This window comes from Peromyscus eremicus, chromosome 8a (genome assembly GCF_949786415.1).
Source record: "Peromyscus eremicus chromosome 8a, PerEre_H2_v1, whole genome shotgun sequence".
Classification (NCBI taxonomy): domain Eukaryota; kingdom Metazoa; phylum Chordata; class Mammalia; order Rodentia; family Cricetidae; genus Peromyscus; species Peromyscus eremicus.
The window spans coordinates 84,303,637-84,319,329 of NC_081423.1; the positions used below are offsets into that span (position 1 = coordinate 84,303,637).

At 50.6% G+C, this 15,693-nt stretch overlaps 1 protein-coding gene across 1 annotated transcript; it reads right to left on the reverse strand.

The window, feature by feature from the left end:
* Window positions 1-3,681: 3,681 nt before the first annotated feature.
* Window positions 3,682-15,672, reverse strand: Dusp3 (dual specificity phosphatase 3). Its single transcript, XM_059271861.1, has 4 exons — window positions 15,525-15,672; window positions 13,262-13,401; window positions 10,208-10,434; window positions 3,682-4,074 (listed from the first exon to the last, which is right to left on the reverse strand). Exons 1-4 carry the CDS (start codon window positions 15,582-15,584, stop codon window positions 3,869-3,871), a joined length of 633 nt encoding a protein of 210 aa, XP_059127844.1. The 5' UTR covers window positions 15,585-15,672; the 3' UTR covers window positions 3,682-3,868.
* Between the last annotated feature and the right edge of the window lie 21 nt (window positions 15,673-15,693).

Sequence of the window (15,693 nt, forward strand, 5' to 3'; positions counted from 1 at the left end):
GGTCCTATACAAGAGCAGTATGAATTCTTAACTGGAGTCACCTCTCCCAACCCCCTAGGTTATTATTTTTAAATGTTAGAAAAAGGCTGTACAGGTATGGTTGGCATGTGCCTTTAATCCTAGCACTTGGAAGCAGAGGGCAGGGAATCAGGAGTTCAAGGCAGTCTTGGCTCCAGATGGAGTCTGAGGCCAGGCTGGGCTACATTGAGAACCTACCTCAAAAACAACAGCACCACAACAGAAGTTAGAAAAAGCAAACATAAAAAACCCAAACCTATAGAAGGGAACACACCCAAACAGACCTCTTTGTAAGATAAGACATTTATTTTGGTTACAATTTTATAGTGTGTTAACACTGGTGGTACAATACACATTAAACTTTCCTTTTCCCCCCAATGGCAGGAATTGAACTCAGGAAGGCAGGTGACAGTGCTCTGCCTCGCCCCACCACCCCCTTTCCCCTGAACCTTTTCTGTCCAGTAAATCACTCTTATTCAAGCTACCCTAACAGCTGAGGATGTTAGAGAAACACAAGCTAAACGTTCACCACTCCTCTCTCTACCCTGAGACTCCCTCTGTTTACGATCGGGATAGAATCTTGATCTGGAAGGACCATCTGATCCCACTATTATGAAAAAGAAAATGTTCTGTGAGGAAAGCTCTTATCTTCGTATTTAAGATCAGTGCTTATTTTGATTAAAACATTGAGAGCATCTTCATACTACAAGCATCTTAAGGTGAACTTGTGGCTGGAAAGGCACCAACCTTCTCAACAGCGCCTCCTGCTGGCCACGGCATCATTACTCATGCCCATTTCCTGGGGCGTCGGGGGAGGTGTTAAAAAACCAACAGGGGATTCTTTTTTTTTTTTTTTTTTTGGGGGGGGGGGGTTTCGAGACAGGGTTTCTCTGTGTAGCTTTGCGCCTTTCCTGGAACTCGCTTTGGAGACCAGGCTGGCCTCGAACTCACAGAGATCCGCCTGGCTCTGCCTCCCGAGTGCTGGGATTAAAGGCGTGCGCCACCACCGCCCGGCCAACAGGGGATTCTTAAAACAGCCCAAAAGAGCCTTAGTGTGGGCCAAAGGAGTTCCCTCGCTTGGTAAATGTTTGTCTATGCTCTCAAGATGATAGAATGGCAGAGGGGAACAGCCTGCCTCTGGGAAGGCAGCCGGCCTACTTGAAGACTGAGAAGGAAACCATTTTACATTTTAATTTTAACCTGGATTTTTCTGAGTCAAAGAAAGTGATCAGGTCCAGGGAAAAGGAAAGGACATCCTGAATTTATTCCATCGCTTTCCAGGGATAGAATACCATCCAGGAATGGCCCCCACTCGAGGGCATGCGCGTGGCGGCTCTTCGACAACACACAGCTGTTCTAGCTGAAGAAGTAGGGAGCTAATCTCTGAACACGGGATAAAGCCAACCCAGAAACCCTCAACTTTCAGCAAAGAGCTCCAAAGGAAAGGCAGGAATCTCCTAAGGGCCCCTTTTCCTCATTTTCCCACAAAGGCTGCCAGGAGTAAACAGCAGTGGGCTGTCCTGTGGGGTTGTCACCCAGATGAGGCAGGAGGAGGAGAGCCCAGACTCTCCCAGAGCAGAGTTCATCCTCACACGTGTCACCTAACTGACTGGGGACCCACTTTTTACTTCCTTTTCTGGGGCTGGCTCAAAGACCTGTACAGGGTGCTTGGACATCACTGGGAGCTGGTCTCAGAGGCATTAGAGCCAAGAACAGGCCAGCTTCCTTTCAGCAAGTCTGAAACTGCTTCCACTTTGCTTTAAAGTGCTGGGTGACCCTTAATTATGCCAATTTTTTTGGTTTTGAAACACAGGATCTTGCTATTGTAGCCTAGAGTCTCAACATGGAGACCATACTGGCATTGAACTTGCAGTGATCCCCCTGCCTCTGCCTCCCATGAACTGAGACTGTAGACACATGCTAGCATGCCCTGCTATCCCAGGTTGTTTTTGTTTGTTTTGTTTTCTGTCATGACGACACACAGGTAAGTTCTGTCAACTTTACAGGGTTATCATGAAGTGCAATCAGATGAAGCAAGAAAGCCACTTGAAAACTACGGAGTGAGGTACACAGTTTGGCTGTGGCCACTTCATTCTGGAAAGAAGAGGACGCGTCCCATGTGTCCGGGGCTGCTGTGGTCACATAGGATAGGGGACAATGACTGTCCAGGCTGCACAGTTCTGCCCCTGCTGTCATCAGAGGTCTTTACTCCAGGAGTCAGGCCCTAAGATGCACCTGCTTCTCCAGGCTCCTGCCAGACACTCCTCAGCAGTTCTGAAAAAGGCACATTCCCCACCTTCACGGTCAACACGGCCGAGGTTCCCATTTAAAGCTGAATTTGAAACATTCAACAAAAATCCCTGATATTTCTCTCCCTCCAAGTAAGATTTCTTGGCAAACTCCAGCAAGACATCCTACAAGCAGGTATACAGGCTGCTGGGACTCAGGTGCCCCGTGACAACAACACTCCATACACACTGGGCAGCCCCACAGCTCCAGGTCACCTAGAAACAGGCTTTTATAAGATGCCTATGCGCTAGGTGCTGGGGTGGTGGCTGAGTGCCACCCCTCTGCTCTGTGTGACCCTGGGATACACACAGAGCAACAAGAACAAGTCCCAAGAAGACTGTGTTCACTCTCTGGCAAATGTGTACACACATAAGGTCCAGCATGTTTCCAAACCATCCTTACAAAGTCCTTTACAAGGTCATTCTTTGTTTGTTCTCTCTCCAATAAAGGAGAGATCTGCCAGCATGACACAGAGAGTCTCATTTCTGCCCAGAGAGTCACTCCATCAGAACCACCCATAAATGGGCAGGGTGAGCACAGGGACTCTTCATTCCCCTTCTGTCCCTGAGGGGACAGCACCCCCACCACCACCACTTCACACCCATACACACACCCATGCACATGAGCTATAATTGGGCAACTTCCTCCTTCCAGTCTTAGAATAGCAACCAGGATGAAAAGCAGTTAGTATGATCGCTTGGGCTCACCCACACTATAATTCAGGATAAAACCCTTGCAATTCTCCAAATGGTGGGTTTGTTTTTTGTTTTTTGTTGTTTTTTTTTTTAATAGGCCGGACCTCAACACCCTGTATTCTAAAAAAGAGAAATAAAACCCTGCCCAAGGCATCGCTCTTCTAACAAGCAAAAGAACAGAGCCATCCACAGAGAAGGCACCAAAGCAGCAGATATGGAACGTAAGGTCCCCAAAGAGGCATACTCTAAACATCCCAAAGAATCGGGAGAGCCCTCCGGGAAAAACAGATCTGCCTACCCAAGGGCCCCCGTATAATATCTTTAATTCTAAGGAAATAATTAAAACGCAGCCTCTTTGTGGAAATTCAGCTACTAATAACCTATCTCCACCCTGCTTTGGAACTCATGTCATGCCTCTGCCTAAGAGGGTGTGGCGGGCTGTGAGGACCCGTGACTGACAGACGTGGGCAGAGCAGAACCTGTGTTTGCATAGATCCTTTACCAGGGTCACCATGCTAGACCACTCAGGGGAACCCAGGTGGGGGAGGGGGGCCATGAGGAGCGCCTGTGAGCGTCTTGGGGCCTTACACCCTCACAGGCCTCCTGCCCTGGGTCACTGAAACGCGTCTATGCCACAGGCTTCCTCCCTGAGCCCCCACCTCAGAGAAAGGACATAGACTACAGGAAAGGACAGCCAAGGAGCAAGAACGCCCTCCTTAGTGCTTCTTCATGTGCTCCCTAAGGGTGGAGCAGCCCCGGGCCACAACGGGACAGACATACGGGCAAGTGCCTTGTGACACTGGGAACAGAGTACACTGTGTGTCCTAAGCATGGCAGTCAGACCTCAGCAGAAGGGGCGTGGGCACCTAGAGTTTCACCTTCCCCTCTCTGACTAGTCTGTCATTGAGCTGGCAGAGCTGGGCCAGGAAACCGTCATTGGGGCCGATCTCACGATTCTGCCTCACGATGCTGAGAGCAGACTTGACGTCCATCTTCTGCCGCATCATGAGGTAGGCGATGACTAGCGTTGGGGAGCGGCTGTACCCCTCACGGCAGTGGACAAGCACCCGGCCTGCGAGAAACGGGGGAGATGTGGTAACTGGGGAAGCCCAAACTCACTGCAATTCTGAAATTCTCCCATCCAACCAGTAGAGAGCGTATCGCCATGCCACCGTGTTCCACCCTGAATGGCCACAATAAGAAGAATGAAAGACCCAATGTCTGATCAGGGACAGAAGTGAAACAACCAGGACTCTTCCCTCTCACTAGGGAAGGCAGGGTGTGAAGCGGCCCCTCCGCCGTGGAAAACTGGCAACATCTACTCAAGTTGGACACCTGTGCCCCCTACTGCCCAGCAGTGGTACTCCAACCCAGACACCTTCGCTGAAAGACAGCCCTCGGTGTTCTGACATCTTAGAACCACTACAGTGGCCCCTGGGTGGAAATTCCCAACACTGTCGACAGTAGAATGGGTAAATAATGAGTCTTTTTAAAAAGAATTAATGATCGAGGTAGGGCCAGTGAGAGGGCTCAGTGGGTAGAGGGGCTTGATGTCAAACTAATGACTTGAGTTCAAACCCTGGAATCCACATGGTAGAGAGAACTTTCTGTAAGTTGTTCTGACTTCCACACACATGCCCAGTATAGTCACCCCTTCACCCCCATGTATATGCATATATGTGTGTGTTAAATAAATAACAAAGAATTAATGATCTAGTCAGATGTGGTTGGACACATCTGTAATCCAATACTGTAAGAGGCTGAGGCAGGAGAGTCACAGGAAGTTCAAAGTCATCTTAGGCTATAGAATGAGACCCTGACTCAAAAAAAAAAAAAAAAAAAGATGGCCCAGTAGGTAAAGGCATTTGCTGCCAAGCCTGATGACCTGAGTTCAATCCCTGGGACCCACATGATTGGGGAAAAGAAGTGACCCTTGCACATTGCACTCTGATGTCCACCCATACACTGTAGCATGCATGCACGTGCACACACACACACACACACACACACACACACACACACACACACTAAATATGCAACCCACCAGAAGGAACATGTATGAAGCACAAAAATGTAATAGGGTTCCACAGAACAGAAGAGAGGCCCAACTAAACCATGTTCTTAGAAGCTTGAACAGTGGTAACTTGGGGAGCACGGAGACGGGAGGGAGCATGGAGCAGGCTTTCTGTGGTGCTGGTTGTGTCCTGTTTCTTGATCTGGGGGTTGGTACACAGGCGTCTGTCATTCACTGAACAGCATACTCTGTGACATCGGACTTCTCTATAGGAAACCAGGTATGGCGCCACATGCTTGGAATCCTAGCACTCAGGAGGCTGAGGCAGGAGGATGGCATTACTGTTTTAGAACAAAACAATGTACATGACTAGATAAATAAGGTATGCCATGTGTGTCCATACAATGTGACACTTGTCAGGAGGCACTGGGAGAAATGACTCAGCAGTTAAAAGCATTTGTTTTAGATCCAAGTTTGGTTCCTAACACCCATGTTAGGCAGCTCATAGCCACCTGTAACTCCAACTCCAAGGGAGTCCAAGACTTTTTCCGGCCTCCATGGATACCTGCACACATGTGGTAAATACACTCCCACAAATAAATAAAAATAAAAATATGCTTTAAAAACAACATTCTATAGATGTATGTAATAGCACAAACTCAAATATTCAGAGTGAAAGAGACCAAACCAAAAAAGAGTGCATGCTGTGTGATTCTGTGGACATAAAAATCTGTGGAATGCACACTGGTCTCTGGTGACAGAAAGCACACCCAGAGGTGCTTGTGAACGGAGGGTGGAAGGGACAGGAGGCAGTGCACAGGGTGACGAAAACTGGGGGGTGATGGACACATTCGCTCTCTTGGCTGTGGTGACGGCTTTGCTTATGTCAAAATGTTAACGACGGTCACGCTAAATACATACATACACTTTCCTGAATGCCAACTATATCTCTGCAAAGCACATTTTAAAAGAATGGATTTCAGGGCTGGAGAGATGGCTCAGCAGTCACCAGCACTTCCTGCTCTTGCATAGGTCCTGGGTTTGGTTCCCAGCAAACATGTTAGCTCACAACCCTCTGTAACTGCAGTTCCAGGGCACAGATGCCCTCTTCTGGCTTCTGAGAGCTCCTACACACACACACACACACACACACACACACACACACACACACACCACCCAGTGCCAATAAGCTCATGCAGGCACACACATGTAAAAAGAAATATTTTTAAAAAGAATGAATTTCCAATACAAATACAAACAACGCATACACACACACACACACACACACACACACACACACACACACACGCCCTCTTGTGGCTCCCCCAAATTGCCCTCAGTCTGTTATCCCATCCTCCTCTTTCCCAGCATTCCCCTTTGCCCTCAGCCTCTCCTGCCTGCTTCCTGCAGACTCTACGCCATTCCCATTGCCACACTCACGTCTTCTGTTTCTGTCTGCTTCATTCTTTCATCACCAGTGAAATGTAAACTCAGAATTCCTCAGGGCAAGGAAAGCAATGATGGGGGGCGGGGGGAAGGGAGGGAGGGAGGGGCCAAAGGTCATTGGCAGGAAAGTCCATCACGTTGCAGGGAGCCCCCTCCCAGGAGGGGCCAAAGCCCAGCTTCTCTCTTTAGCAGGCTCCCCACACAGTGCTCAACTCACACGCTTGCCGTCTCTCATGTGTGGCCCCCAGCCTCTCCTCCTACAAACGGAGCTCACCCTCTACCCTCGCCACTCACTGCCAATCCACACGCACTCCTCCTGGAAGCTAGAAAATCTTCCAGAAACACCACTCTGACTTGTCATCATCTGCAGGATGGAAGCTAGTCTCGGAAGCGTGGCTTCTGAGACCCACTGCCACCCCCCACCCCTGGGGGTGAGTTCCAAGATTGTCAGGGTACATAGCAAGACTCTGTCTCAAAGACAAAACAAAACAGAGGCAGAGACAAAGCCCCAGCCTAGTGCCTGGCACACAAGAGCACTCAATAAACATCACCAGTACTGGGAGTCCCCCAGGGGCCCCAAGCACCTGTGACTCTGCTGGCCACATACAGATCCCCTCTCCTTCTGAAGGGTGCATTCTTCCAAATCAAAGGTTGTGGTACTGGGTTTTGGATGCTCTGCCATTTCCAGCATCCCTGAGCATCCTCTGTTGCTGAGTGAGTGAATGGCCACCATCTACACCTCCTCACAGGCGTTATTTGGAAGCAAACTTTGGACCCAGAATTAACAGCATCTTCTCTGCACCCATCACGCTTGCCCCCAATTGCTCCTCTATTTCCCAAGACCCTCCTACATCAGGAGATGGGAATCCCCCCACGTACCCCTCCTCTCTCTCTCTCCTCTCTCTCCTCTCTCTCTCCTCTCTCTCTCTCTCTCTCTCTAATTATGTGTGTGACATGTCTGAGTGTGTATGCCTGTTCACATATGTGTGAGTGCACATATGTATCCATATATGCGTGTGGAGGCTCAAGGTTGACATCTAGTGTCTTCAATTATTTATTCTCTCTCTTGTATACTGAGGCAGGATCTCTCACAAGCCCAGAGCTTGGTGTTTTGCTAGTCTGGCTAATCAGCTTGCTCTGAGAATCCCCTGTATCTGCCTCCTGAGTGCCGGGATTACAAACAGACAACGTGGCCCACCCAGACTTGATGTGTGCTCTGGAAATCCAAACTCTGGTCTTCATGGTTGGGCACCAAGTACTTGCTTTACCTGCTGAAATACTTCCCCAGCCTCCAACTCCTGGCTTTCTTAGGAATGGATTCCTGTTCCCCAGAGTCCTGCAAGTGGTTGGAAGCCAGTATCTATTCCATTTGAGTAATATATCTACAAGGCACCAAAGCCTTGGGATGCATTCTGCTTGTTCAGCAATTACCTACAGGAACCCACTGTGGAATGTACCCAACGCTACATCAAGTGCTGGAGCAAGATCAGGGACACCACTGGTCCCCATGAACCAGTCTGAGGGCAGGCTTCATAAAAGAGAGGACGACACAATGCCCAGTGGTAAAGGTATGAGGTAGGGTTTGCCAGAGAATGGGGAGAAACAGGCAGAAAACATTCCAGGCCAAAGATTTGGTTCATATCAAAGCAAGAGGTCAAAACAAGCCTGTGCACGTTCCCTGTTGTCTGGAAAGAGGAAATAAAGGCAGAATATTCCAGAGTTCCCTGAACATATGACCAACCGCTGCTATGTGAAGATGGCAACGCCCACTCCCCTAACTGCCTGGACCACGTTCTCCATCTATCCAGAGCGAGAAGCACAGAACAGCTTGGGGGCGGGGCACCGGGGCTGGTGTGACAGGGACCATGAGGGACCCCATAAGGCCCTGGCCTTAAAGTCTGAAGTTTTCTGAGCCAATAGAACTTCTGCAAGCCCAGAACATGTGCTGAGCTTCCAGTGAATAGGAGCTCTCTTTGAGAATCACTTGGACAGGGACGCTGCTGGGCCAGGAAGCACCTATGCATAGTGTATGTATGGGTGTCCTGTCTGTGTCCTGTGTCCTGTCTGCTGTGAGGGGTGTCCTCTTTCACACACTTCCACTGTCCTGACTTGTATTTGTGTACAGATACACCTATACACAAATAAGGCCAGTCACATCTGCAGTGGGTCATCTCTTCCCTACAGGGGGAGGAAGATGTGACGGGAAGAGTCCGGAGAGCCAGTCTGCTGACCTCTGCCCTGCGGCCTTCAAGGACTTCTCCAGCCTCTGATGTCTTGTCTGGTCACCAGGCAGCCCTCCTTCAGCCCCCCTTTCTGTCTGCAGCTGCAGGGACTGAGTGGCAGGAATTTAACCTGGGATCTATCTAGGCTGCGGACCCTCAGCCGGTCACGGCCACTCATTCCCCTGGTGAAGTGGCCGGCCATTCATGAGTGCCTAGTCAAGAAAAGGGTAGGAAAGCCCCACTGGAGAATTCTGGGGAATGGCTCATTTACTCTTTCTTAAAAGAAATGGGCTGGGGCTACAGCGTAGTCTTTACGCTGTTCAAACAGCAGTGCCTAAGTTCAGATCCCTAGCACCCACGTAAAGGCCTGGCACAGCAGCAACACCTGTAGTCCCAGGCCTAGGGAGGTAAAGAAAAGTGGATCCCTGGAGCTCACTGGCCAGCAGCCTAGATGAATCAGAGATCCAGGATCAGGGAGAGATCCTGTCTCTAAGGTGGAGAGCGATGGAAGACACGTTTAGTATCAACCTCGGGCTTCCATGTGCAAACATGTGCATAGGCATACATACAGACATACACATGTACAAGCACTTGCACGAACACAGGCATGCACATGCATAGCCATGCATGCACCCATACACATGCACACGCACACACGCACACGTGCACACACATGCACATACACAAATGGGCACACTGTAAATCAAAAGGAAAGAGGCATTGATACTTAATTGCTGCACTGTGTATGTCTGAAATATTATCCTTTTTCTATGGAATACATACACTCTATGCAATGGTCCCCATAAAACTCACACACAGAACACTTAATTCCTAGTTGATGGCACTACTTCGGAATGTTTCTGGAAACTTTTTCAAGTGGAGCCTCTTTGGAAGAAGCAGGTCCCGGAGGGCTTGCGTTGGAAGGGTACAGCTGACCCACAATCACTTCCCCACTCTGCCTCTGCCTGTGTCCTGTCTGCTGTGAGGTAAAGGGTGTCCTCTTTCACACACTCCCACTGTCCTGACACTTTGTCTGTGCACACAGGACCAGCTCCCCACAGCCCGAAGACCCTTGATGGCATAAATTGAAAATCTTTCCTCCTCCAAGCTCTTCTCCCAGTTATTCTGGTCGCCGTCATATAAACGAAGCTGTGACGACCAGATCCGTTGAGCTACTGAATCAAGCAGCCTCAGCATTCCTTCACTTCAGGACTTTCCATCCTGGACATTCGTAAGCTCTTGTCATTCTCACAGGTATCTGAGTTGGGGGTAAGGGGCAGGAAACCACCCTCTGCCCAAGTCAGACTAAAGGCAAGGGCCCGGGTGCTGCTGTGTGAGGAGCTGAATTGCTTGTGTAATGTGGGGCCACTGGAGTTGGGGCAAAGAGAGTCTTAAAGTCCTAGGTCATCGCCACAGGGCACAAGAAATGACAGAACCTCCAGAGGGAGAGCTGATGAGGTCTGCTTTCTAGGCCGGCCCAAGCCCAAGCCACCTCCCATGGGTCCTGCCTGTAGGTCCCTTACCGTTAGTGTATGCCAAGGCCTGGTCAATGAAGTCCGCGGCCCTTTCAAAGTAGGCACTGAGGTTGAACTCCTGTGTATCATTGGCCTTGATGCCCAAGTAGATGATGCCGGAATCCTTGTAAAAGTTGGCATTGGTGTTGACGTGCATGAAGGACCTGCCCTCGGCAGCATTCAGGACGTGGGTGATGCCCAATTTCTGCAGCTGGGAGATGTCCTGAGCCACAGACCTGGAGGGGAGGCAGGGGCAGAAAATGAAGAGACAGCCCCACGTGAGGAAGAACCTGAGCCTCTTGGCAAAGCAAGGAGACTGTACCTGCTGTCCCCTGTGCCTCCTCCGGCCTCATCTCATGACCTCTCCCCTCACCCCAGCCATATCCAGTTACCGGCAGCTTCCCCAAATAGACTTGTGGTTCCAGGCCCATGTTGTTCCCTCCGCTACCTCTGTGTAGGTATCGCCTCTGCGGGGTTTCCCCAGCTCCTTCCAGTGTGTGTGGCATCACAGTTCCTATATTGTGATGATGGGATAGACAAGCTATCGCCACACACGGTAGCACAGACCTGTAATTCTAGCACTCAGGAGGCCATGGGAAAAGGATCAGGAGTTTGAGGCCAGCCCAGATTCAAATAACAAAACAAAAGAAATATAGACCCTGGAGTCTGAACCCAGCCCTGCCATTTACCAGCCAGGCAACCTTAAGCAAGCCACTTAACCTTTCCGTGCCTCAGTTTTCCTCTCTGTTAAATGGGGATAACAGCGCCAACTTGGGGTAGTCCTGGGTGTTAAAGGGGGCTGTTCTCTTGACAGAGCTTGACTTTGTGGTGTTTATGTCCCATGCCAGGGTCACGCTTATCTGTTCAGGGCTTCAGTCTGTAAGTCCCTTGAGTGGTCTGTCCCCTCAGTACCTACTACCGTGCCTGACACATGGTATTAACAAATGTATGGTTGAATGAGTGAAGAATGAAATATGACAGGTTCCCTGAAAGAGCAGTCCTGCTATTCTTTATTGGCTACATTTCTGGGGCTTTCTGGAATGGCTTAGCACTTAAGGAGCAAGTAGCACACACACACACACACACCCCAAATGATGGGAGTTAGAAGGTGTCTTGACTGAATGGTCAAAGAGGTCCCCTCCTTCACTTCCTCTCACAACACCCCAATTTAAGCAGGAGTTTGTACTTGGCAAAGGAATGTCTCCTGCATGGTCCTGTCTGCCTGTTAGGGCAGCCTGAAAGAGAGGACAGGACTGTCCCCAGTGAACAGAGCTGAAACCCTGCAGGATAGGACAGGCAGGGGATACACACGTGCTCACACAGGCTGCTGAGTCAGGGCTGGGAGGCACGCTTTCTCCAGACACTCAGCCATGCTCTGCCTCCTACTTCCCTCTGCTCCTCACACCCCCACATCACCTATAAAAACCCAAAATTGGAAATGCAGCTCACACGGACTCCCTCACTGCCCTGAGAGGAAGTGGCTGAAGCCTTTTTGTCCAGGAGCTCCGGGTGGATGAGGAAGCCCACTTCTTGGCACTAGGTACACAGTGGATCCTCCCAGCTCTGCACCCCCCACATCAAGGTCAGATTTGCATAGAGGGCAAAGAATGTGTTTTCCATGGCAGCCATCATACCTGCCACTATGGCTACCACCAGCCTAGAGAAGCTGCTACAGACAACTGCAACATACTGTCCCCCAGGAAGCAGGCTCCTGAGACTGTCAAGACTCCCGGCTGCTTGGGTAGTTGAGGTAGGGAGGGATGGGAGGGGTTCCCTAGGACTTTGCAGTGGCTGAGCCTCAAGACTGACCCTGTGAGTCTGTTCAGCCATTCCCAATGCTGACAGAATACAGAACAGTGTGCCCATACATCATCTTTCCCTATCACCAATCCAACAGTCAATAAATACACCATTATCATTACCACCGCCATTACTAGTGAATGAACGTCACGGGGTGTGTGACACACAGTAGGTGCTCCAGATGGAATGAGTGATGCAGTGCATGCAAACTGTCCCCAAGTGTCTGGGACCTGCCATGTGAATCCCCTCTGGTTCCACTGCAGGTTAAGCAGCAGGTCCTAGGTGCAGGACAGGAAACACACACACACACACACACACACACACACACACACACACACACGCAAGACACTGAAAAGTCCTCACACCCCTCAACCACCCCAGGTCACCACTTCCTACTGTGTGAATATGAGAGGAACGCTTGGTTATCAGTTTTGAAAAGTAGTCCTTGAACTGGACCCACAGAGCTTACGACTTTGATAAATGGGTCTTCACACTCGTGAAAATCCAGCGTGGGCCTTCCCCCAATGTGGGTCACGCCAGCCTTTCCTTCGGTGTTAACACTGATTCTCTCCCACTGCTGAGAAATTCTTATTAATAGTATGACTAAAAAATTTTTTTTGAAGGACGCATAAGAGACCAATAATATGCACATTTCCTGGCGGTGCGATGAAGAGGAATTTTCCCATGACTCAGGTCTTCTATGGAGTTTAACATTTAAATGATCTATCCCATCTAAGTCAAACCCTATCTGGAGAAGCCAGGAAAGCCATGGCTCAGCTACTTCCTATTTTAGGGTATTTTAGAGTATTTGGATTTCCTGACACCGACAGGAAAAACTCCACACCCAGATTGTAACGTCATCCCGTTGCCATGGCAACGAAGGCAGACATTCTACGGTGACCTCACTGCGGAGCTAGGCAGCTGTCACATGACGCGCGGCCAAGAGACAGCCCTGCCACCTGTTAAGAGAACGTGGTAGCCTCGACCCCGCCTAAGCCGAAGCCAGAGTGGGTGATGGCCGAGGGCAGGGCCGGGCACCTTGGTGTCTCAGGGCATGCAGGGACCAGCTCTTCGGCTTCACGCGCGGGGAGTGGCTGTCGACTCCAGCCCGGTCCCCAGCCCTCCCCCTCCCGTTCTTGCTCTTAGGTCGGGGACCGCGCCCGGGTTCCCCGCCCCCATCCACGCCCTTGGACCCCACTCCAGCCCCCGAGTGGGCGGAGCGCCCGGGGAGCTGCTGCCGAGTCGGCCCTCCAGGAGACTCACGCGTTGCCCACGTAGACCCTCGGGATGACCTCGTTGCAGGGCTGGCTCGGGAGGCTGTAGCAGCCGCTGCCGTCCGAGAGCAGGTCGTTGAGATCTTGCACCGAGAGATCGAACGAGCCGGACATGGCGGCGGCGGGGCCCTGCACGCCGGGGCAGGAGCGAGCCAGGGGGAGAAGCCGGGTCAGCGGGGCGGGGCTGCCCAACAAAACCTCCCCGTCCCGCCCCGGAGGCGGGCCCGCCGGGTGCCAGAAGCTGCGGGCGGGCGCGGCGCGGCGTTGCGCTGCGCTGCGCAGAGGACACGCGCGGCCGGCCCACGCGCCGCAGGACCCTGGGGCGTGTCCCTGACCGAGATATCGTCACTCCGGTGTCGCCAGTCCTCTCTCACCCTAACAAAGGCAGGGGAGCGCAGGCACTTCCTTTACTGGACCCGATGCAGGACGCCCAGGGTATACCTGGTGTAGCTCTTTTGGGATAAAGAGGACCCCTGGGGTTTGATGTGAACCCTTCTAGCTGCAAACCAGCCCCGTTGGCATCCATTCCCTCACCCCAAATAGACACATGTCGGAACATATCTTCCCATTACACACACCTGCTGAACGAATCCCCCACCCCGGGAGATGGATCCTTACCCAAGGTCACAGGGAAGAGCCCTACGCTGGGACACTTCTTTCAATGTTCGTTATGAATCAGCATTGAGCTTTTAAAGCTGGAGATCTAGGTCGCCAGCATTGGCCTCTGACCCCGGGGGATTACTTAATCTTAGCTTGTTTGCTGGCGAGGCAAAGGGAGGAGGGGGTTATGGTGTCACAATAATAGTTTGAGCAGCTATAATTTTAGAGATCCGAAGTGTGTACAAATCTGTAACTTTAGAGTGTAAACACAATGCAAGTGGAAAATTCTCACACCTGACCTGTGACGGATGACAGACAAAACACAGGTGCACTGAAAATTACTATAGAGAATTATATTCAGGATACATTTTTATATGTGAAGCATCAATGAATTTCATGTTTAGACTTGGATTCATTCCCTAAATACCTCGTTATATATATTAAAATATTCTAAAATCCTAAACACTTCTGTCCCGAGCACTGCAGTAAAGAATATGCAATACCTCACTTCTAAGGATTGCTGGGAAGACTCCAGAAACATTCGAGGGGCTGAGAAGGTTCCTGGGCTGTTAAGGTACCTCGCATGCACAAAACCCTAGTTCAGTTCCCAGCACTGAATAAACAGGCGTAGTGGTACCAGAAGCACTTATCAGTGAATGCTTTGGGCGCTCACTGGGGCTGCGCCCTACGTTAAGGCGCCCCGGGCTAGCCGGGAGGTAATTCGTCCTGCACGCCCTTCTTTACAGAGCTTCCTGGAGCCGCTGCCATGCCACTACGAGCCACATGGTGTCAGTAGCAGATCCTCTCCTGCCTTTCTATCCAAGGGCAAAGATCACAGCAGCTTACTTTTTGGGGGGAGAGGGGGGGCCGGGAGGGGGGGTTTCGAGACAGGGTTTCTCTGTGTAGTTTTGGTGCCTGTCCTGGAATTCGCTCTGTAGACCAGGCTGGCCTCGAACTCACAGAGATCCGCCTGCCTCTGCCTCCCAAGTGCCACCACTGCCCGGCTTACAGTAGCTTACTTTAGTCAAAGTGTCTCTCAGTTGCCATGGAAAATGACAGAGTCCCTAACTCCAAAGCGGTAAACACAGTGTCTGGAATCCAAGAATCCACACCCTGAGTCTGACTCTGCCACTCACTAAGGTTTGTTTTCTTTTATGTTTTTAATTTTTACTTCACACTTAAGTTTTTTGAGATGGGGGTTTCATTGTAGCCCAAGCTGGCTTTGAATTTTCTATATAACCAAGGATAACTTTGAACTTGATCCTCCTGCCTCCACGTCTCGGAGTGCTAGGATTACAAGTGTTTGCTACCACATCCTGTCACACTGACCCAGGTCTTAAGCGTTTCACTCCCCACGAAAGCTGATGGTCTCACATCTTCAAGGGAAACCTTACAGGAGACTCTGGCCTCTTAGCTCTTAGCTCAAAGGATGTGATGGGGGCTAGAATTCCTCCCTCCGTGGATGTCTGCCGGTGCTAGCTAGCTAGGATCCTCCACACCAGACATTTCCAGCCTTGCAACATCAACTTTCCAGACGGGTGGGGAGCTTCAAAGCCCGCTTGCCTTCATCTTGACGTGGACCTGATTAGCACAAAACCGAAAGTCCAGCACAGAACTGTAACTGCTTGAGGGGAGAGAGGGGTGCTACTTACCCTAATCCAGTCATAACACAGGGCATATAAGTACCGGATTATTCCACACCCCATCAACATACAGAAATTTTATCTCAACTTAAAAATTTGTAGGTGCCCAGAGACAGCCAGGCATGCTCTTCTCCTATTCCTCCACTGAGACTTGTCCCTGATGTCACAACTGGGTATC

Excerpts from the sequence above, each read along its gene's own strand:
- Dusp3 (XM_059271861.1), bottom strand. The coding sequence starts at position 15,584 with ATGTTGATGGGGTGTGGAATAATCCGGTACTTATATGCCCTGTGTTAT. Across the intron at positions 10,435-13,261 it reads AGGGTCTACGTGGGCAACGC|GTCTGTGGCTCAGGACATCT; the intron begins GTGAGTCTCCTG and ends CCTCCCCTCCAG. Across the intron at positions 4,075-10,207 it reads GGCCTTGGCATACACTAACG|GCCGGGTGCTTGTCCACTGC; the intron begins GTAAGGGACCTA and ends CGTTTCTCGCAG.